At 33.3% G+C, this 23753-nt stretch overlaps 2 protein-coding genes across 2 annotated transcripts in view; both read left to right on the top strand.

Moving 5' to 3' along the window:
* Positions 1-23753, top strand: part of LOC118263566 (teneurin-m-like) — a 432136-nt gene that overhangs the window by 85557 nt on the left and 322826 nt on the right. The gene's annotated exons all lie outside the window — the stretch shown is intronic.
* LOC126912595 (uncharacterized) lies at positions 14897-19335 on the top strand. Its single transcript, XM_050705338.1, has 2 exons — positions 14897-15389; positions 15976-19335. Exons 1-2 carry the CDS (start codon positions 15278-15280, stop codon positions 18261-18263), a joined length of 2400 nt encoding a protein of 799 aa, XP_050561295.1. The 5' UTR covers positions 14897-15277; the 3' UTR covers positions 18264-19335.

The raw sequence follows: 23753 nt of genomic DNA, 5'->3' as shown, positions 1-23753 counted from the left end.
TTATCGGCTTACTCATTATTCAATAATTTTAATCATTAAGGTACTTCTGTATCTTTAAGCGTCAAAAACAATGTCCTCATAATTTTATTCTTCTGATATCACACGCATTACTTAACCTAAGTAAGTTTAACAAAAAACCCACAACCAACTTTACTCAATAGCACATTATTTATAAAATACACAGCAAATGACTCATGTTTACGTACTCGTATTGTGAGCAAAAACTATACTTACCCAGTATTGTCTAGATGAGTTCTAGACGTTCTCACCGGTACCACTCGTCATTGTCAACTTTCACTTGACATTTCACTGGAGCCAGTAAAAACGGACGAGTGAATAAAATGTCTAGGCTTTTTTCATGACTTTCTTGTAAATTGATGAGCTGTTATTGTTATTGCTTATGGTATTAATGTGGCTACTGGAATTAATGTTTTGCCTCTAAGAATGAAAATTCATATAATTTTATCATTATACTAAATTAATACTACCTAAGTGATATGGAATCGTATGATACTCGTAACTAATAAAAATAATAGTAATTAATGAGAAAAATAGAATGGGTGAACATTTTACTGTAAATAATAATATGACATATTTAAATCTATTTCTTATCTGTAACACCGATTGCAGATATTTTTGTCGGACTGCAGATACTTTAATTTGGTGATATGACAGGGGAAAATCATCCATTGGCTTTTCCACCTTGGGTGAAGTGAGAGATAGTGTCAGACTCTTACTGACTATAAACCTTTCCGTTTCTACTCTTTCTATTCGAGCTGGAGCCTGGATAACCCGCTAGGTATTTTGCTCCTCCGGGTCGGGCATCAGCCCTACTAAAACAAATACTTACATAGTCACCTCTGAATATACCATATCCAAAACGTTACAGCTCGTCCTTCCTGTCCTATTTACTTCTGACCCCACGGGCACCTCGTAAAATCAAGGTTCATCTACACAATAACTGTATAGCAGTAACCTTACGGTAATTTACCGTACTTTACCAGCATTACCGGTAACAATGAAGCTAGGTGGAAACGTTTTATCGGCTTATAAGGCGTACGATCGTGCCCGATTGCCCTGTAAGCGACCAGTGAGTGATGTTGATCTCTAGATCAAGTTTAACAAAGATATGATACTGTTATTTAAAGATTATCTTAATTCATTAGTTCATTAAGTACTTAAGGATTGGAAAGAATAATGCTAATGTAATTTGTATCATGTAGACATTATTACCAAATCTCAATAAGTGAGCATCCTTGGTACAGTTCAGAATTTAGAAGCTTATTAACAGATCAATCGATATTATATTCAATTTTTTTGTCTATGGGTTATTCCGTATCTATTTGCCAGTGGTTTCAAATTGCAGGAGACCAATCAGGATTGGTACTACATAAAAAGATACAGCACTCATCTGTGCTAACCGAATTCACATTCGGAATTTCGCAAAAAGATATTCAAGTGCACATCGAAATCCAATTCGTATATTTTTACCCGTTTGCCACCGCACTGTAATAAAATCCCCCAATATTTTGCAACAAGTGCATCAAGCGCCCGGAGCTAACCATCTCGTAATGCAACACTGATATTTTTTTTTTACCAATTTTTACCGTAATTTTACGAGTATTCGGTAAGGTGGCTGGAATCGTGACTCGGCGTTTCCCGACCGACATTTTTTCCATACAATTTTGGCCAAAAGCCTTCGGTGACTTCGGACCGATATTCGGTGACAGTAATTGCACGTTTTTTGTTAGAGTTTCAAATATTAATGGTGTTATGTATGTAAAAGATTATTGCTGTACTATGAAAAACCTATAGGATACTTATTTTGACATATGAGTAAGTGGTTAACTGTCTTACTGTACTATAATAGAACAAAAGAGTTAGTTAATAGATAATGGAATAATCATCGTTATTTACCATCAGGTAAGATCGCGGTCTAATATCAAAAAAATACTACCAATTACCTCATTTTATTTACAATCGAATAAATTATGTGATGAAAACCTTTATAAATTCTTTAGAAATATACGTAGAATAAGTTTCAGAATTCATAATAGTAAAATCGCTTTTATGGCACTCATATCCATAAATTTTATGAAGTATTGCACATTGTTAAATTACTTAACTTTCATTCCATAATAGTTTTAAATAACTATTATGAAATGAATAGAATTATTATTTATTTCTAACAATATAACATAAACAAAAAAGAAAGATAAAATAAAACATCTCAAGCCTAATTTAATACTGGCTGTTTTCCTTATGAGTCAACAAACCGGAACGGATTAATGTCCTTACAAAAGTTTAGTACAGAATTATTTTTTCTTGGCCATTCAATAAAAATATTCACCCTTGTTCCGTTTTAAGTATGTATTGAATTCATTAAAGTAACAATAAAACTTTTTTTTTAAATCACCAAAGTTGCTCATGCATTGATGTTTGTAGTCGTTTTTTGCAAATCTTGATTCGTTTTGTGAGCCCCTACGACGTTACCATTTGAAAATTGCCAGTGCGTAAAATGTCAACAATCAGTAAATAATTTTACAGGATCAACGTCTTAAGCTTGGTGGTAGGAATGGATTTAAATTTAGGGTTGCTGCTGTTTAAAATTTTGTACAATTAATTGTTAAGAAAAGTGATAAAGATGATTTCAAAAATGGTGTAATGTTGTTTGTGATAAATACGTGATAATTGTGTGGGATATTATATGTAACAGTTTTATGAAAAATTGTGTTATTTATGATAAGTAACATAAACTACGAAAATGTATGATAATATTCGACATTTCACCAAATATCATTTATAAGCAAATCTTTACGATTAGGGAAAGAGGGGTTCTCTCTCGCTGACCCAACGAAAAATAATAATATGTTTTTCTACATAAAATGTCATGAACTTTTAGAAAACTTGAAATCATTCGGACAATATTTCATTTCCCGTCCGCAGGTAGCAGCCCTATCTCAACATGTCAAAACGTTTTGTCAACCATTTTTTCCGTAGTTGCCTACTGCGTCCTTTATCCTTCACTATAATGAACCGTAACAACGGTTCGTACTTGTCAAAAGGAATATAAGTACCAGTAGCTACGCGAATTTCATTCAGGTACTACATAATAAGGGACTATTTTGGGAACGTTACATTGCATGTAATATTGTAACGTAGATTTTTTGGCCCTCTAAATATATATTCAATCAATTAATCACATACAAAAAAGGATGTGTAAGTTATCATATATAGGATTTAATAAAACAAAACAAAATGTAACGTGAATACGAAACAAAACATTTAGATTTATACTAGCGCCTGGCTGCGGCTTCACCCGCGTTCCCGTGGGATAAAAAATAGTCTATGTGTTATTTTAGACCATAATCTACCTCTGTTTAAAATTTTATCGCGATCCCTTTAGCCATTTTGACGTGATTGAGTAACAAACATACATACACAAACTTTCGCATTTATAATATGAGGTACTTTAGCTTAGTTTTTAGATTTATATTCATGAATTTAGATTGTATTTTAATTCATACATTTTACGAGTATATTTCATTTGTATTTAATAGTTAAACCCAACGGTATTTAAATATAAAAGAGTAAATATTAATAATTGGCAACGTATTGTATTGAAATATTAACTTTAATCATCATAATAATAAATGTCAAAATAAATTATTTCATTTTAATTAGATTGGTAATTATGTCGTTTGGATTAAGTAACGAGTACCCTTACCTTTTTGAAGGATTTGAACGTACTTGAGAAGTCATTGTAACGAGCATTGAAGGGTTTTTGATCGACCTCCGTTCGAACCCATCAAAGGCATTTTTTTTCATTAAATCTTTTAATCTCCGGTTAAAAATTCTATTAAATAACATTGTTAATTGCTTTGTGTTTTCAAGTAGTCAACAAGGTTTGGTTACGATCATATAGAATCGCTAATAAACATGTAGAAATGTATAATGAGGCTAAAACATGAGTGTTAAAATGCAAGGATTACATAAAAATGGACATGTTACTAACGCAACGTCACGCCTTTTATCCCCGAAGGGGTTGGTGAACGTTATAGCACGTAAGGCCGCTACACAATGTACACCCACTTTTCACCATTATTGTTATAAGTCCCATGTAATAGGGGGTGAGCCTATTGCCATATACGGACATAATTCCATACTCCGTGCTACTACTGAGAAATTTTCGAAAACCGAAAAAGGCCCAGCAATACTTTGCCCGACCCGGAAATCGGAACCTGAGACCTCTTGTCCGGCAGTCGTACTTGCGACCATTCGACCAACGAGGCAGTTAAACATGACATGATATGTCACTACTAATACTATGTATATAGGTAATCTTTCAAAATAAAATGTAACCTCAAATATTTCATACCAAACAAAATTAATACCTATACACATAGTACCTAAGTTATAAATTTGTTTTTCAACCTATGAAAAGTGGGATAAAGAGGCGGGTGTTTGGAAGAGCCCATAAATTCGGGACGCTGAGAGAATCTTGTACGCGTCAGTGCAAAATAAAGTTGTTTCCCACAATAAGGCCTGGTATCGAAGAAGATGGTTCTACCGCTGACTGACGTATTTATAAGATGAAATGGGTACGTACTTAAAGTAAAGGGTTTATTTATTTGAATGAAACGGGAATGTAGTAGAAGTCAGTCTTTGATAAAGTTCACTGAACATCTCGATAATCGATACATTAATGTGTCGAGTTGTGGAGACTTTTACCTTGTAAGATAAGTACCTATATCTATTTAATGTAAATATAATCAAAACAAATTGCTTTATTTGTAAACATAGGTAATATTTACAGCAAAGCGTGTGAAGTTACAGATAAGTGGTATCATCTATGCTTTGCCCAGAGGCGAACAACTATAATTATATTATTGTTAATTAAAGGCATTAAGGTTAAGTAAATGTATAAAAGGAGATGTTTGTATGTTTATTATGTCTAATCATGCAAAAATGGCTACATTGATCGGAACGAGATTTGACAACCACCTTGACGTCATTAAAATCATCCAAAGGTTGCCTGCAAAAGATTGCTTATTAGTGCTAAAACCGCTCATTGTACCTACTATCAATTTCTGAAGGTTTGTCCTTTATGTTTTTATAGTGTACAATAAAGAGTTTTCAAATCTAATCTAATAGATTAAAGTCTGCAGTAGCGTCAGTTTCTATGCAGATAAAGATATCATATCATACATTCAATTTGAAAATACAAAGTAACGTTTAAAAGTGTGTCTGTAATAAAAATCTTTGAAGACTGAAGTTTTCCTAAGATTTGTGACATTACCATGTCGCATTCAGCACAGATGAAAGATAAAATTCCATTTCAAAGAGAGGTTTAATATTTCTAGCTGTAGTGTAATACCTAGGATAAATTCTAGCGAAACGATTCCGCTATTTTAGTTATAAATTCTATTAGGATTTTCTTACAGTTCTCACAACTAGGAGTTTATTTTGAGAATAAGGTGTCTGTGCTATACAGATAAAACCTTGTTTTATTTTATTGTTTTTTCGATTTAAAGGAATACTTTTTCTACCTAATGCCAGAATACTTGGAATCTTAAACTACATATTTTTGTTCAAATGGAGTACCATTTCACATCATAAGATAATGAGTCAACAATTAGAAAACTATATACCTACATACTGACGACGCATTGTTATTAAAAGATTTTATTTAGCTGGACTTGTTTGTTTGTTTGGGTCAAAAGTTATTTTGTCATTTAACCCCTTTTCTGACGTCCGATCTCACACTCTTAATCGTGATGACTATATAATATAAGCCGATTAAACCGTTTAACATAAAATATAAGTTTATATATTATATGTGTATCGCGTCATTATCGTCATCAGTACCTACAGTTTTTTGTTTTTTTATGAGACATGCCGGTATTCGAGCAGACGTATTACCTGATGGTAAGCAATCGCCGCCGCCCATGGACACTTGAAACACCAGAGGCTTTACAAGTGCGTTACCGGCTTTTTGGGAGTTAGGAATTTAAAGGGTTGTTGTTCGGGAATGGGGATGGGGAAGATTGGGAAGGGGGGAATTGGGCTCCGGTAACCTCACTCACACAACGAAACACAACGCAAGCGTTGTTTCACGTCGGTTTTCTGTGAGGCCGTGGTATTACTCCGGTCGAGCCGGTCCATTCGTGCCGAAGCATGGCTCTCCCACAATTAAACAATAAAATTATAAATTACTAAATCCTTTAACAAACCACCTCAATTGACACTAGCTACTACTATGGTGGTGGTCTCACTCGCTCTGCTTGGCTCCTATTAATCGTAGCAGGATGTTTTATAGTCTTTAATAATCTTCGCTAAATAGCCAATCCAACATAGAAAGACTAGTTCAATGCGATTCAGCAGTTTCAGAGGCTAGCGCGTTCAAACAAATAAATAAACTCTTCAGCTTTATATATTAAGTATAGCTTACAACAGTCACCAAACCAAATCACACAATCACAAAAGCATTTCACCCAACCACCACTGCACTACAATTTATGATCCTCCCACCAGCGCTTCCCTACCCATAAGTTCTTCGAATTAAAAACCCAATCTAAGTTATCCTACACAATTACCAGCCACTTACCACTCCCTAGTCGTTAGGGGTGGCTAGCAATAATAAAATGCAAGGTGCAGACGTCACGTATCCTTGCAAGGGACTCCTAAGGGATTAAAATAACTGCGAGGTGGGAAAGACACCCGATTTCCTTTAGTTTTCTTTCGCAATGAACTCCTTGTTAAGTTTTGAAATATAGCTCTTTGTGTAATGTTTTACGTCTGGCTTGAAATTTTTATGGCTTGAATATATAGAGCTGTCGTAATAACTTTTTTTTTGTAATTTAGTTTTTGTTTACTTCTGGGTTTTGTTCTAAGTTCTTTGTTTGAATCTTTAAGTAGTTTTTTCAAAAGAGTCGTAACAGTAGAACGTGTTTTACATGATAGCTATACAAGTTTAACTACTTTAAATACATAGGCAGTTCACACATCAAATCATCAGCCTAAAGTTGGCCACTACTGACCAAAGGCCTCTTCTCACACGGAGAAGGTTTGAGCATTCATCACCACGCTTGCTCAATGCGGGTTGGCGATTTCAAACCTACAATTAGAAATTATAAGCCCAGGTTTCCTCACGATCCCGATCACCAAATTTGTCAGTGGTGTCCAAATAATCTTAGTAAGTACATATATAACCCGGAAAAAGTCATAATGGTTCTTGCCTTAGGTAGGTTTCGAACCCGCACTCTCATGTATAAGAAGCAGGCGTCTTAAACCGCCGGGCCACCACGAAACCTACCATACGAAATATTATGTATTATGCTTTGCCCACATTTTATTTTAACCTGCACTACATGAGATTTTACATTATTACGGCAATGCAGTTTACAATATTTATTTGTTACGACAACAGTTTGTTGTTTGAGCAGAAAAAAATCATTGATGATAACAATACTGACAAAAATTTAATAAAGACTTACACAGACAAATAAATAAACAAAAAAAACTTTTATTTGTTTTACTTTTTAATTATTTTTACTGTGCTGTAACATCCCATTGATATTAAAAAATCCGACCAAACGTATATCGAACTTACATACATACAATATTATGTATTTTTCTTTTGTTATATTGGTTTACTACCTATTACTTCTGTAAAATTTCAACAGTTTCGATATCACAGTTCGTGAGACTTAGCTTACTGATGACATAGACAGACAAATGCACATTGAAGTCTTAGTGATATTGACTGCATAGTTGGTGCGGTGCAACATGTAGCAGGTTCGATTCCCGCACGGAGCAACTCTTTGTGTGATCCATAAATTGTTGTTTCAGGTTGTCAACGTGAATTTGTATGTTTATAAACGCACCCACGACATAGGAGAAAATGCTAATGTGGGTGCAAAGTTTTTTTTTAATGAGTGTTAGTATCCCATTATTACACTTCGGTTATAAAACCCTAAAAAGAGGTTTAACATGTAAATATCGATAATTTGAATTTGGTCCTGTATTGTGGCACTAACTACAGACCGTTACACTTGTGTGCGCCGATTTATTGTAGCGTCTGCAAAAATATTTTAGTGTGACACTCAAATTTATTTCAATTTCCGTTGTACAATGTAATTTTAAGCGAAAATTGCGTTTGTGTTGTTGATTTAAATTTTATTTTCAATTTGCTTTAGCATTTTAAAGAACGTATGTTAATGTTTAGTACGACATGTGTTATTAGGCCTATTGATATTAACAATCATAGGCTTATGGCATCATTCTATAAAATACCTATGTTTTATTTGAAGATTATCGTTTTAGAGATATATGTTGTTATACATAAATCGTAACCAATGTAATGTATATTAAAGTCAGAAAGTAATTTGAAAACAATCTCAAAGTATTTTAGAATATTTCTCCTAATATTTATTTTAATGCTATCACTACACGCAGAACAATGGCGCTATCACTGCGAGTCCAACGAACCCGTTCATACCTTGACCTGTCACTCGGCCAGGTTACCGGCACAGCAGCTAGTCGTTCGGTTCGTATCTTTAACGTTTACGCGCGCGTTACATATTTATTACGTTGGTGACTTGCGTGGGTAGGGTGAAGGAATAATATTCATGACAGGCGATTGTGATAGGTCAGTGAATTTATTTGTGAGCGAGGTTGTTTGTAACGCCTACATACATAACTTAACACTTCGATATAAGCGTGGAACTGTTTTGTAATATGACCAGCACTAGAGTACCTACCTGGTCACGTTTTGAAATATACAAATTACTAAGGAGTTTGTTGATCTCCTGTCATCGATTAACAACACTGAAGACAGATTTAAAATTAAATTATCAACAAATGTACCTACCTAATCTGTATCTACTTACTTACTTAAAATCCATTTTAAAGAGTATTTTCTACAAAATATGTTATCTAATAAAAATGTATTGTCTTTGTTTCAGGTACGATCGAGAACGTGAACAGTTAGGTATTATAAAAATAAAATATGACAAAACAAAAAACCCTAAAGTGACAAGATCCTGCAATAAATTCGCAAAAAGGAGGGGCTCTAAAACAAATTAAGCCCTGTAAATATTAGTAAGGCCATCTTTCAAAATGTCAGCAGATTCGAACCTTGGACGAGGCGGCGACGAGACGACAAATAGGTCGAAAGCCTAATACTTTAAAGCTCCAATTCATTATTGTTAATTGGTGGGACCCTTAATTTTTCCCCCTCAACGAGTATTCTGGTTGCGCTGTGGTTTGTGGGTCACAACATTTTGGTTATAACCGCTCCAGTGTAATAATCTTATCATTGTTTATTATAGGGTGAACTGAAGCTATTTTTCTTTCGCAATGACTTTATATTCTGGCCTTTTGTTATTTAACATGGTCGATTTTACTCCTTAGTTTCAATCTATACGATTTCTTTACTATACATCCTAAGTTTCATATTAAGCCTACATCAATCAATCTATTTCTAAATGAAATTTTGCTACAGACTCTTTTTTTTTTAAGGAGGGAAATCTTCATTTGACTTCTCCCGCCTTGGGCGAGGCTAGAGAAAGAGTCAAGCCGGAGCCCCGGTAAACCCGCTAGTTAGTCCGCAGCTCCAGATGGCTAATGGCTTAATCTACTACTATATTAAAATCTACATGTATCATGGCTCTAGTCAAAATCTTTTGATTAACATTTGACCTTCAGTACCCAATCTAGCAAGGTCCCTTCCTAAAGATAACCTTGCAGACCTTGGTACATACACGATACACTATAAGGTACATTAACGTACATTTGAATAGCAAGCCAAGTCCCTTTTCTTGTTGGAAACTTAGATTCATGTAGTACAAAAGTCTTCTAGACTTTGTAATAATATTCTGCCTTATAGAAATACAATAATAGCTCCGAGGCCAATGTTAATATGTTTTCGCAGTGTCAGAAATTATATTAGCAATTTAAAATGAAGCTTCGATGTGAATAACTTGTAAGTAATCGCAAGACATGTGTTCATAAAAGGTTTTTTTTAAATAACCTTGGGCTATTGTAGTCTTTAAAATAAATAATTTACAAAAACCTAAATTATTTTTTTCTATAAGTAAGTAAGCATGTCATGTTTTCTAATACACTTTTATAAAGGTCTTCATTTTGAGTATTACTTTGGTGACTTTTTATTTATAAATACATTTAGGAATATATCATTACCAATTAGTAATAGTTAGCGTTAAAAAATTAAATAGATCGGCTTGAATAGTAATGTTCCTGGAATTACCAATTCACTCAGATTCCGTCCTAAAACCTTTAATACAAAAATTCGTTTCAAGTTCTATTAGAAAACAATTCATTAAATCACATCATCTTTTTAAAACTATTATGTGGCTAAAATTCATTGTCCTATTTATGTCTTAAATCCAGTTATTACAACAAAGCAATATATTAAATTCATCATCTGATCAATCGCCTGTATACCATCCATCATGTTTTGACATGACCTGTCCACAGTCACAAAGCATGCCGCCTGTCTAGAAATCAAGTATGGCGTACTATTGATGAGTGTGTGATGTAACATAGATTTGCTACTTAAGATAATTATTAGCAAGAGCCTTTTTTGTGAGTAATTTAAAAGGTGGTAAGGAAATTAATGACCCGAGCATGATATGACAAAATTAGGTACTGATTTTTATTTATTTTATTAAAGCATATTACAAACACAAACATCGAAAGTAAGAAGACTGATTGCACGGTAGACGCGGTGCCAGAGCAACCAGCTGCCGCGATATGTGTTGCTGGTTCGGTTCCCGCCAGGAGGAAATTGTTTGTGAAAATGAAATTGGAACCTGTATGTTTGTAAACAAATCCATAATACAGAAGAAAACACTAGTGAATTTGGCAATATTAAAAAAAATACAGATGCAGATGATGATAAATAAAGTAATGATATGGTTTTTCAAAAAGACTACAAATAGCTCTAAGCCAGCTGAATTAGCACACAGACACAAGTCATCTAGCCATAATGAAAGGTACACTACTAACTAAAAAGAACCTGGTATGCTGATAATGTTAATTTCGTCGTACTAAAATTTCACTAGTCTTTGAGCTAGACAGTCAAGTAATTGGAGAATAAAAATATTCATTTCTAACAAAGATTACTGGTTTTCTCGGTATTTGCCATTCAGATATGAATAAGGAGATGGTCCTCTGATATTCACTATAATCCTCAGTATGGCCATGAGAAAAGCTTTTAGCAAACCTGATAGCTGTAGCTTTTATATTTAAACTTACTTTAAATAAAAAAAATGGTATCCCGCAATTATTTTATGATAGTATTTACATTAAAAAAAAACCTATTGTCTACGGTCGTATGACGTCACTAACCTTTAGTCCGCTATACCGAACAATGCTCTGCTCGCTTCGTTAAACCATGACTTTTGTTTCTTTCATCATGTACATCTTCACATACTTTCATTAAAATGCATCCAAGATATCCTATGAAAAATGGAATCACCAGTAGTCAGCGTTTCATCAATATAGGGTTGACAATACCAGCTGAACCCGCTGACTTAGTGGCCGCCTAACAGTTGTCTATTTCACAATAAGCCAGCAATACTGAAGGCAGATGCCCGACGTTCCAGCCGCACTCTTTGTTCGCGCTAACAATGACCCACTACCAAACTCAGCTAGCCGAGTTACGTAGTACGCATCTCGATTTGGATGTGATACCAATTACGTTGGTATATTGATAGATAATGTTAAAAGTGGGAAACTAGAAGCTGAAAGTGAACTAGAAAAGCAATATCAAGAAAATAGAGGAAGAGAGAAGAGGAAATTTTAGCGTCACGATAAGTATAGACTAAGTGACAGTGAACGTAAGTCTGTGATACCATACACAGTTCACGCACGCTATTAAATTTTGAAATGACAAAACAGAAAATGAAAATGACAGAAAATGAAGTGACATTCCTATTGCCTAATATCAATCAATTCGTATGGAAGAACATGGTGTTTATAAAATTAATGTTATTTGGTATTCGTACTGTAGTTACACATGTCATCAATGTATGCCCACGATCTACAGTAAATCACATTCCCATAAAAAAGCAACTAAAATAAACAATAAACTCCAATTAAAAAACTTGAAAATTGCTCTAAATAAAGACACTGCAGAAAAATAAAACAGAGTCCTGAACAAACAATCAAACTTGGTCCTTGTAATACAAACAAACAAACGAACATAATTCAGTTGAGTGACCCGCGGACCAAGTTTAAACTAATTATGCAGAAACGAAATATATTTCTCTTTCTACGACGGAAGGCCGGAGAGAGATTTTTTCGCTTTATATAAAAAAAAAAAACTGGCAAATAGGTAGAGCTTTAATGAATCTGTCATAAAAAGCTACGAACCGCGTCTAATGAGAGTACGCTGTTAGACATAATCAATTTGATGTTAGCAAATGAGGCTATAGTTATTAAGGTTTTCAATTTTGTACAAAAAAATCTACTAATTTGCAATTTAGCTGTCAATGTAAAGAGGGTATTATGCTTTGAAAATAACCGTTTTTTTTACTAAAACCTTTAAATAGAAGGAAAATGTCGTTGCTGGTGACAAAATGTCTGCGGATTGTTAATTTGACAAAGATTTTTTAGTAAAAAAGAAGATTGCAGCAAAAACAACACGGTTGATAAATCTTCTTTTCGGTTTTAAATTAGAGGATTTATTTATTGTTCGTTTTTCCTGATAGAAACTTGGAAACTAGTTGCATCATGTCAGTCGCACGTTAGCAATATTTCGACTTTCTAACATGTACAGATAAGATCAAATGGAAGTCAATACTTTGACTTTCAAAGTCACTTTGAAACAATAAATCCTCTTGAAAAACCAGTAAAGTTTATAACCATGTTACCCAATACATTTTACTTAGATAAACCTCAAGTAATAAATTGAAACTGACAGTATAAGACGGGTGAGAACCTATAAAACCGGGATACCAATTTTGAGATTGTTGTACATCAATTAGTTTTATGGGTAACAATAAAGGACTTCGCCTTATTAGTTTCGGTCAGCCCAATTGGTATGAAGCCACTACATAGTTAAATACGTTGTAAACTTGAAATGTACAATCGCTACCAGAATGGTTTTGAACCAGTAGTACGAGTAATGATTTGGTTTAGAATCCTAAGCAACCATAACAGATATAATGCCAGAAAAACTTTTTTATTACCTCGAAGTGAAAAATCATTATAGAGCCTCCATTAACTGTTAGACTCTTATCAACTAAAAGCCAGGCTTTTTTTGGGGTGATGATGAAATGATCCAATAGCTTCTCCTGCCTTAGGCTAGGTGAGAGGGAGTGTCAGACTCTTACTGACTACAATCCACCCGTTCCTACTCCTGCTTTTAGAGCCGGAGGCCCGGTAACCCGTTAGGCAGTTCGCAGCTCGGGTTTAAAAAAAACCAGGCTGGTGTCCAGGTTCACAATCAAATGAAAAAAAAAACTTAAAAGGTTTACATTTAAAGAACGATTGCGAATTACGCTTTTTGTAATGTTCTATGATAGTATTTGAAAGAAACTTAAGGTTAAATTATTTGAGCGTCCAATTTATGTAACACTTTAGTACTCGCATGTATGCGTTCACTTGTCCCAAGATTTATATTGTGCTTACCGTAGATTAATCAAATTAAGCTTGAATCGTTAAAACGTATTTGTTAGCACGGGACAAATTAATTTTTGACTTTTATAACGTGCCTATACATATGTATCTCAAGTTTACAATCTAGCCTTTGATATTTTATCTTTTTTCTGTCATCAATTAATTTCGATTGTGTTTCACGCTCCTGTGCTATAACTGTAATAGAGTTATCTTAAATCTTTCTTAATTCAATTAGGTTTTTGGTTTTTTAATAAATCGGGTTTCACTGTTTTCTTTGGTACTCAGTTAATGAAATATAAAACACGGAGATTTGTTTGAATACTTTTTTAATGATTGAATTGAAACTGTCTTATTCTGAACATCAGCTGACCTTAATTTTAATGACTGATTCTCTTCATAATTGTCTACTATACCAAGTTCTAGATACTACAAAGGTTCTCATACTATAATCAAAATGTCTACCAAAGAGTTATAGAGTCACGAAGGTTAGACGACATCACGAATTCCTTCGTTCACATCACTTCGAACTGGGGCCCTATGTTTGGGGTCACGTGGCGCCCTATTTCTTGAACATTTGAAGACTAATGTCGGTCGTATAGACCTAATGGCGTACCGTTTAGGACCCAGTTACAACATCTCTCTCATTCCGAGCTTAAAATTCCGCCAGTTCTTTTTTCGGCATTAGAAATATTTCTCCAATTGTTATTTTAGGCCGTCTTACCACCTCTCAAGATTAGGACTGGATTAAATGTAGCGGACGGATTCTTGTTTTGACGTTCCTCGAATTTTGTCTGCTGTTTTTGGGAAATTGTTTTAATTTGTACGGTTTTATGATGCGATAGTGTTATTTTAGAAGAGTGGCCATTTTAGTTTTACCCAATCTTGGATTAAACGACCTTAGTTTTGTTTTAGAAAGACTGTGATGTTTTGTATTGTGTATTAATTTGATTTAAATGTCACTGAAATAGTAGTAGGTTACGATTACTTTAAACGTAAAGCAACGTCATATTAAGGGTACTGATATTACAAAGTTTTATACTAAAATGCAGCCTATGAATTTAAAATGATTTTTACTCATTAACAGTTACTTTATCCACGAGCCAATTTTCACTTCAACCAGTCTCATTGGGGGAAACGTGAATAAAGACAGTTATTAATATTAAAACATTAATACTAATTTAAAATCCCATTAGCTCGTATGTTGGGTCATTCCGATAATTGAATATCAAATAACGACACATTCAATGTTTCGACGGGTGCAAAGTAAAAAAAGTCAACTGCAATTTTGAGATTTTGGTTTTTTTGTAAAAACTAACTTAAAATATCATGTTCTACAACATAGCAAAAACAAAAACACAAAAATCATCTAATTTTTGGTACTTTTTTTACGTAAAAGAAGACAACTACACCTGTTTTGTGAAATTGCGCGATGTAGATGCGGCTAGTTACCGCTGGCCGTTTATACGCGGGACGCGCGGGGGGCCAGCGGGTAGTCATATTGCGTCATCAGTCAGATGACATGTGCTTCGCCGGCCGGCACGATTATTTGTTTGTTTTGATTTGTTAAGTGATAAAGTTTGTCGAAAAGTGTTATCATACTAGTAAACAGTTTGCATTTAACACAATAGACATGGAAAGACGTAAATTATTGGTGAATTTGGGCAAAACGAGACGACAGTGCGCTATTATGAACCGAGAAGATCTGTTACAACTTATTGATAACAACCGTGAAACTAGTTCTGGTACGTATTTCTGTAATAAAAGTTGAATATTATTGTTATTTTGAATTGAAATTATATTAGTTGTTTTAATAATGAAAAAAATAGGTTATCATTGAGTTTTTTGTTACGAAACGACGCATAAACGGCTATCTGCCATATAGCTTTTTCTACGTTGCGATTTTGATATAGAATTGTAGATGTCTCAATTTACTTTTGTAAATTAGTGTTATTTTTAGGGTTCCGTACCCAAAAGGTAAAAACGGGACTCTATTACATTTCGCTGTCAGTCTGTCTGTCTATCTATTTGTCTCCCGGCTGTAGGTATCTCAAGAACCGCTGTAGCTAGACGCTTGAAATGTTCAAAGATTATGTATTTCTGTTGCCGCTATAGCAACAAATACTAAAAACAAAAAGAAAACGTACTTTTTACCTTTTATTTTTAAACGGATGGTACAAAAGCGAAACCCTTTGTGCGCGAGTCCGACTCGCTCTTGCTCAGTATTTCGTATGTTTGTGAGTATGTTAATTCTTATTTTTAGCTATATTAATTGACTTTTATTGAATGATATTTTCTTATTTTTATTTTTCACTATTGTTTCATGTTCAGAGAGTCCGAAGCAACCTTTTAAAGAAGATGAAAGCTTACAGAACATAAGCGATGGTTTTTTTGAGAAAAATGCTGTGTTGGCCGATGAAGTTATTGAACATCTTATAGAAGACCTTGATGTGTCAGCAATGAAGACAAATGAGTATCAGTTAACTTCGCAAGATAAGTCTCCATGTACTGTGTATTCTAGGTCGGTCACACCAGTTCACCCTCAATCTGACACACAAATTAATTGTGAAAATTTTGATATTGGTAATAGAGATTCTCCAAGCAAATTATCGGATAATACACCAACACCCTCAGAATACAATTCATTTACTTCAAGTCCGCCGCGTCCATTATCAGAATTAGATCAAAATATCTGTTTATTAAACTCAGGGAGGCCATCGAGTATGTCACTTTCAAACTGTCAATCTTATACAAGCAACACCAGTGATGCTTCTTCGGCTGTGGAGGCATCAAGTGAATGTTCTACGCCTTCCTCCTTAAATGGTAGAAAAAGACGTCAGTTCAGTATAGATAGAACGAAGAAAAGGCGATTGAGAAATAAAGACAAGTGGATTGATACGAGACGTAAATTACTATTAAATTCAGGTAAACAACATCAGTCCAGAAATGGAAAATTGCAACCTGCTAAACAACTTAAGCCGGCATGTGGTATTTGCAAATTTAACTGTAGCGCAAAAATATCTCACGAAGATAGAAAACTTATCTTTGATCGTTTTTGGAATCTCTGTGATCACGAAAAGCAATGGGTTTTTATAGGTAAATATACAAAACGTTGTATGAAACGAAGAATTACTACAGAGAATGATTCTAAACGCCAATACAGTGTAAACTATACACTTCCAACAAATTTAAAAGAAACCAGCCCTAGAACTATAAAAGTGTGCAAAACAATGTTTAAGAATACGCTGTCGGTAAGTAATCAGTTTATACAGAGTGCTCTTGATAAATATGATAAAAATACTGGTAGCTGTGAAAAAGATTTCAGAGGTCGTCATAACAATAAAAACAAGGTTTGTACAGCCGCCATAATAAAAGGAGTGTGTGATCATGTCAACTCGTTTCAACCAGTGGAGTCACATTATACAAGAAAAGACACAAACAAAGTTTACTTGGCTGATTTAAATTTCTCCACAATGTTTAAGTTGTACCAGACTTGGGCAGAGGAAAATAATATTGTGGAGAGAGTACAAACAGCGCGCCAGTACCGAGATATAGTTAACAAGGAAATGAACATAGCCTTTTATATTCCTAAAAAAGATCAGTGCGACGTCTGTATAGCATTTAAAAATTGCCTTCCTTCACTAACCTCACAACAAGATGAGTACAATAAACATATTCAAGATAAAAATATAGCGAGATCTTTAAAGAAACAAGACAAAAATGAAGCATCTTCTAATCCTGAAACTATAACTTCGGCCACCTTTGATTTCCAAAAAATTTTGTCGACACCACACGGAGAAACCAGTTCGTTTTATTATAAGCGTAAACTTTCTGTTTTTAATTTTACTGTTTTTGATATGGGACTTAAAAAAGGAATATGTTATATGTGGCCTGAAACTATAGCTAAGCGGGGTTCGAATGAAGTGGCTAGTTGCCTTTATAATTTTATACAACAGTCAACTGATAGAGGCATCAAAGATATCCGCCTGTGGTCCGATAACTGTGGCGGTCAAAACAGGAACCGTATTGTATTTCTGATGTATGTATACTGCTCTCAAAAGTATAGCATTGATATTTGTCACAGATTTTTAGAAAAGGGCCACACTCAGCAAGAAGGCGATAGTGTCCACGCATTAATTGAGAAATCGTCGAAAAGAAAATTCATTTTTTGTCCTGAAGAATGGTATACACTCGTTCGGTGGTGTAAAACATCCGGCGATGCTTATGAAGTTATAGAAATAACACAAGACCAAATTTTAGATTTCAAAATGTGTTTAAATGATTTTAAATTGACAAAAAATACCGACAATGAGAATGTTAAGTGGAATCAAGTTCGAGAAATAGTCGTTAAAGCAGAAAATCCTTACGCCATATTTTATAAATATGACCTAAACGATGAAGAACCCAAGCGAATTGACTTGGTGCGAAAAGTAACTACTCGTTCCCACCGTGGCTTTAATGATCCCAAAAAATGTTATGATGAACCCATCATAATAACAAGTGCCAAGTACAAAGATTTAATTAGCCTTTGCCAGCAAAATCTGATACCTCCTAGGTATCATAACTTTTATAAAAATTTGAAACATAGTTCCTATACTGACGGTAATGAGACTGAATAATTGTTTAAGTATTGATACAGAGTTTCATCTTTGTTCAGAATTAATTTTCTACTTACTTTTATTATAAGTGATAAAACTATTTTTATTAAAAAAATGTACGAATAGAACGTACTTTAGAGGATTTATTTTTATTACTGTGTTATCTAAGACTGGTGTTATTTTTATATAAAGTTTAAAAGTTTAGAACCTTCTAGATTTGATTTTAATTGTTTTTTTTTTTCAAACGAAGTTTGTATAATTTTACTGTTGAATTGTCAACAAAAGAATTAGCAATTACCTACCTCATAAATTATCAGTGACATTTTTATTGATTTTATTTCCAAAAATGTATAAGAAGTTACGTTTTTTTTTATTATAATAAATGAATGATTCATAAATATTTTTATATAAAGTTTAAAAGTTTAGAACCTTCTAGATTTGATTTTAATTGTTTTTTTTTCAAACGAAGTTTGTATAATTTTACTGTTGAATTGTCAACCAAAGAATTAGCAATTACCTACCTCATAAATTATCAGTGACATTTTTATTGATTTTATTTCCAAAAATGTATAAGAAGTTACGTTTTTTTTATTATAATAAATGAATGATTCATAAATAAATATTTCATTTAACCTCCTTCTTAATCATGTTCCTGGCACCAAATCGACGACGTAGAAAAAGACATCTACGCAGTTAAGTTCAAAACTTGGTGTATTTAAGATGTAAGACTGTCATTAACTAATTTTAATAATAGGAAGTGTTACACTTTTCGTTTTACTGAAATATACTAATCATACTTTACTAAATCTAATTTTTTTAATCCCCATGTAGAAACGACCAAGTGGTAGTTAACACAGTTGTCTTTTTTTGAAGAGCAAAGTAGATACAGACAACTACAATATCTCGAAAATTAAACATAATTAGAAAAAACGAAACATACATGTGGATATATTATTAAATAATAAAGCAATGATGAAAATTTCAATAAATTTAGTTTAAAATTGACAAAATGGGAGCATTTTTTCCTATTATGCGCTCTCCTGTAAAGTAGCAGTTTTGTAGATGACTCTTTTTACTTTGCACCCGTCGGTTTGTCCGGATTCGTATCGAATCGGAACAATGGCTTTCCGGCTTTTAACTCAATGCATTGCCAATAGTATAGCTATTTTTTGCTACCATACGTTTGTAACTGGATAAAAATGTTTGTATAAGTTTTTTTTTTTAATTAAGGGGTTGTATTGTTATTGAAGTAACAAAAGTAATCCATCTTATTTTGTTTTCAATGCTCTTGTGTGTTACTTTGTCGCGTAGGTGTTCTTTAAAGCACTTTAGTCAATTATTATAGCAATTAAGGTATCAAAGGAAAGACATTGTTTGATTATAGTGATATGATATAGTATATGTAGCGATTTTTCATTAAAATATGGCATGGTATGGTCATTGAAATTGCAAAGTAAAATGTTAACATTTTTTTTTTGTTATCCTTTTCTATGATTGTTTTCATTCAAAGCGTTTACTTTTGTAACCTCTGCTACTCTGATTACAACGTAAAACTTTACTGGAATCCGATTTGAACCCTAAATAAATCAACACTTTTTTTACTTTTTGATTCTTTTTGTTATTTAATTATCTGTGACTCGGTGATTCTCGTAAATTGCTGTGTGGGCTATCCACCAAAATATTATGTAGCCAGTACTGGCTTGTATCGTCCGTGTGTAATTGAAATAGGGTCGGTTATTGCTTGATTTTTATTTCGTGAATGTTGATTTATCGTTGTAGTTTAGTGATAAAATCTTTCTTTGAACCATTTTTTTACTGGTTTGTTGGTAATTATTGGGCGCGTGTCGCTTCGGACGTATTTTATTACACGACTATACTGTCAAATTAAGGTAATTCTGATAAAAATGATAAAAGCCGTGGAATATGGATGTTTCGTCACATTTAAGGGTTTGATATAAAGCGTGTTAATTGTTTGGGAAATTGGTTTGTTAGTGCTGCGACTTTCTTTTGTAAAATTTTTATTCATAATTTTATGAGTTGGTGCTACATTTTTGTGTTATTAATATTTATGATGCACTAAGGTGACCCCTTGAACGTGTCACTTTGTCACAATTTCAAACACTTTGTCATATTGTTGAGAATGCCAAGATTATTGTATGTTTTTTTATGTTTTACATTTAGTTATACCTACTTTCATCTAAGATTTCAAACACAAGAACATCTAGTCTACTAGGCAAACAACTACGTAATGAAAATGACACTCTCTACTCTCTTGTTAAGCCAAAAAATTTTGTTAATCTTATCCTTAATTATTATTTTTTTCTGTTTTTACTTTAATTTTTCCTTCTCACTGAGCATTTTAAATAAACGGCGGGCGTGTATAAAACAATCAGTTTAATCTCAGATTTATCAGATATTGAAAAACATGTGGGCTCAATTAAAAGGCATTTTGAGCCAAAAAAAGTTAAGATCATGACTAACGATGCGTGTCCCCCCGTCTCCTTGCCGTGTGAAGTGGCCTTTAGTTAAGGGCAAGTTTCGTAGAGAGGTTTTTGACATATTTATACAAATAAAAAGGAAAGATAAACACGGCTCTTTGCAGAGATATTTTGTGTAATAGTTCATTATGTTAATAATTGTGACAAGATGGAGCCATACCTACATACATAGACAACAATATAATCCGTAAAATTGTGTAGACGACAACATAAATTCATGAAATTAAAACCTACTGATTTCTATTATGTAAACAAAACTGTTCAATAAATGCGTAAAGTAAGTCAAGTACACCCTTGAGACTTATTAACTATCTTATTCGATAAAAGTTCGAAATAAGAGCTTCACCTTAAATCTAACTGACGCTAATTAGCTATGACATCGCATTAGTTTTCTCTACATCTGTCTTTTTCTAACACTCAAAATAGAAAGAGAGGTAAAACGTTTAAAATTAATGGCTTCCTTTTTTCGTTTCAGTTTCGATTTAGGAATGGAGAAATATAATGCTTATTTTATTTTTAAATTTAATGTCAAATAAATGAGGAGAAATAGTTTTTTTAATGTCGCCAATAGGTTCCGTGGAATCCCCCAAAAATAGTTTTTGAATACATTCAGAATGCTAAGACCAGTTGTCTTATTTGGGGAAGAAATTAACATTTATGTGAGTTTTTAGTGAAATAAAATGACTGTATTTATTACTGACTCATGCAATTAAAATTTAAAAAAAAAACAGGGGTGTCATACCATCATATGCAAGTATATGTATTAGGGTGGAGTGAAACATACCAAAAAAAATTTTTTTCTCTATTCATTTGTCCTGTATTATTAATTGGTGACCATATGTAAAAGCTTTGTTTATGCAAAAAATCAAAGCTCTACGACATTATCTTCAGGTGGCGCATCGAGGAAATAGTTTTTAGAAAATTCATATTTTTACTTATAAGACTACCCACAAAAAGGAGTTGTGCTTATATGTTTTGCTTACAAATTTATTGTAATTAACTTCTACTAAGCGTTATCTCGTATGCAAATTCAGTATTTTCTTATAAAACTTTAATATATAGTTGTAAAAATAGTTACAAAGTTAAGTAAATTTTATTAAAAAAATGCCTAAAACGGGCAAAGACTTGCGATGTCCTTTACTTGGCGATCCAATCAAATTAAATGATAATTTATGTTACCTATATATTTTGATGTGATAAAACACTACTTATAGATAAAAAACAATATGTTAGAGTTGAATGATGGAAAGGATCCTTAGAAGAAATATGTGAAATGGTTGCTTTTAGCCAACTATTGTATTGTGAACCTGACTGTAAAAGACCTATGGAGTTTAATGCTCGTTCTTCTCCATATGAATCTACACTTTGGATCGAGCAAATAGAGCAACTAGAGGACTGACTGACTTTTCTTTACATTGTAATATGTGCTTTGACGTTCAAAAGTGCCCTTCCCGGTTTATTTCTAATAAATAATTTTGATTTTGACTTTCTATAGTAAAGCAATATAGAATAAGGCATCTATCTCTACAATTATCCATCAACAAGTCGTGTCTAGGTTGTCTATTTTGTACTTTCAAAAGTACAAATATGTAAAATGTTACGCAATGCCCCAAAAAGCAGATATTTTACAAATTATTTTTTTTTATATCGCACCACGTAAATATTTGTCCCGAGAAGTATGCAAATGTGTGACTAAAGCACCTGCTGCTGAGGAAAACTTAAAAGGTCAACGAAATAAGCGCAAAATGTACATTGGTTCTGTAGATAAGATGACAACTCAATCTATGCGATGTCATGAAATTAAGAAACGATAATATGATGAGTTTGATGCAAAATATATCGGGTCCACAAACAGATGCCGAAACCTCTGCTAGACATTTAACACACCTTTCTACTGCTTGAGTGTGGCAAGGATATAAGGACTTCTCAATTTCAAACAATTTACCTCCAGGTGCAATAATTGTAGTGATTTCCGAGTCGCTGTATTTCATAGTTAGAGGAGGTTTTGTTATCTTTCTATCAAATCATAATAATTAGTCGAGTCTACTCAAGCAGTAGAAAGGTGTGTCAAACGTATAACGGAGGCTTCGGCATCTGTTTGTGGACCCGATGATAGAAATGGTTTCATCCGTACTAAAATAAAATCCAGGCAAGAAATACCTATTTTTGACACTAAATCTCAGTATTTTTGCCAAAATGAAGACACTGGAACCTCTGATACTGGACATCAAAATTTTATTTTTATGGTAATTTCATATAGTATTTTATTATTCTAGTGGTTTAAAGTTTAAATTCATTTAAATGTATGGTAATATAGTTAGAAATAAATATTTGCTTGTAACTCTACTTTTGTTATTTTTTTCAAATTTCATACTTAATGCGCCACCTCAAGATGTTGAGTTAGAAAGCTGTAATTTTGCATGAACATTTCTATTACTATGGGTCAATGTTTGAAAACACAGAAACTTCAAATTAAGAAAAAGATTTTTTCACTCCACCCTAATATGTATATCAAGCTAGATTATTATCAATCCTGTAATAAGAGTCAAGCCAATTACGATCAAGATTGCATACTCAATTGCTGATGCACTTACGATAGCTGAAACTATGAGGAAAGATATACAGAAACAGTATTAAAAATACAGCAAAATTACTGCTGAAGCTTAAGTTTTATGAGAATAAAGAAAAACATTTGTTGTCTAGAAAATTTACAAGCACCTCATAACATTGTACTGAAACAAAAAAGATCAGGTTTTCCATATAAAACTTGTGTGGCCACATGATATTTATAACGCCAAGTTTACTTAAGAACAAGTGCGAAGTTTAGCCGACTTACAAAACAGTAATATTGTACTTTAAACTACATTACAGTTAACGACATCCGAGCTCGTGTCGTGCACACATAATGCTTCTATTTGACGCTATAACTTACCACCTACGGAGCCGCTTGAAATTTTATTTCATTGCTGAATACTCGCTCACTGGATTTTTGTTCGCGCCGGGAAATTGTAAC

This window comes from Spodoptera frugiperda, chromosome 27 (genome assembly GCF_023101765.2).
Source record: "Spodoptera frugiperda isolate SF20-4 chromosome 27, AGI-APGP_CSIRO_Sfru_2.0, whole genome shotgun sequence".
Lineage (NCBI taxonomy): Eukaryota > Metazoa > Arthropoda > Insecta > Lepidoptera > Noctuidae > Spodoptera > Spodoptera frugiperda.
This window is presented reverse-complemented; position numbering and strand designations above follow the sequence as displayed.

Bases quoted from the DNA above. Each gene is read 5' to 3' on its own strand.
- LOC126912595 (XM_050705338.1), top strand. From the start codon at position 15,278: ATGGAAAGACGTAAATTATTGGTGAATTTGGGCAAAACGAGACGACAG. The intron at 15,390-15,975 runs GTACGTATTTCT...TTTCATGTTCAG, and splicing joins CAACCGTGAAACTAGTTCTG to AGAGTCCGAAGCAACCTTTT.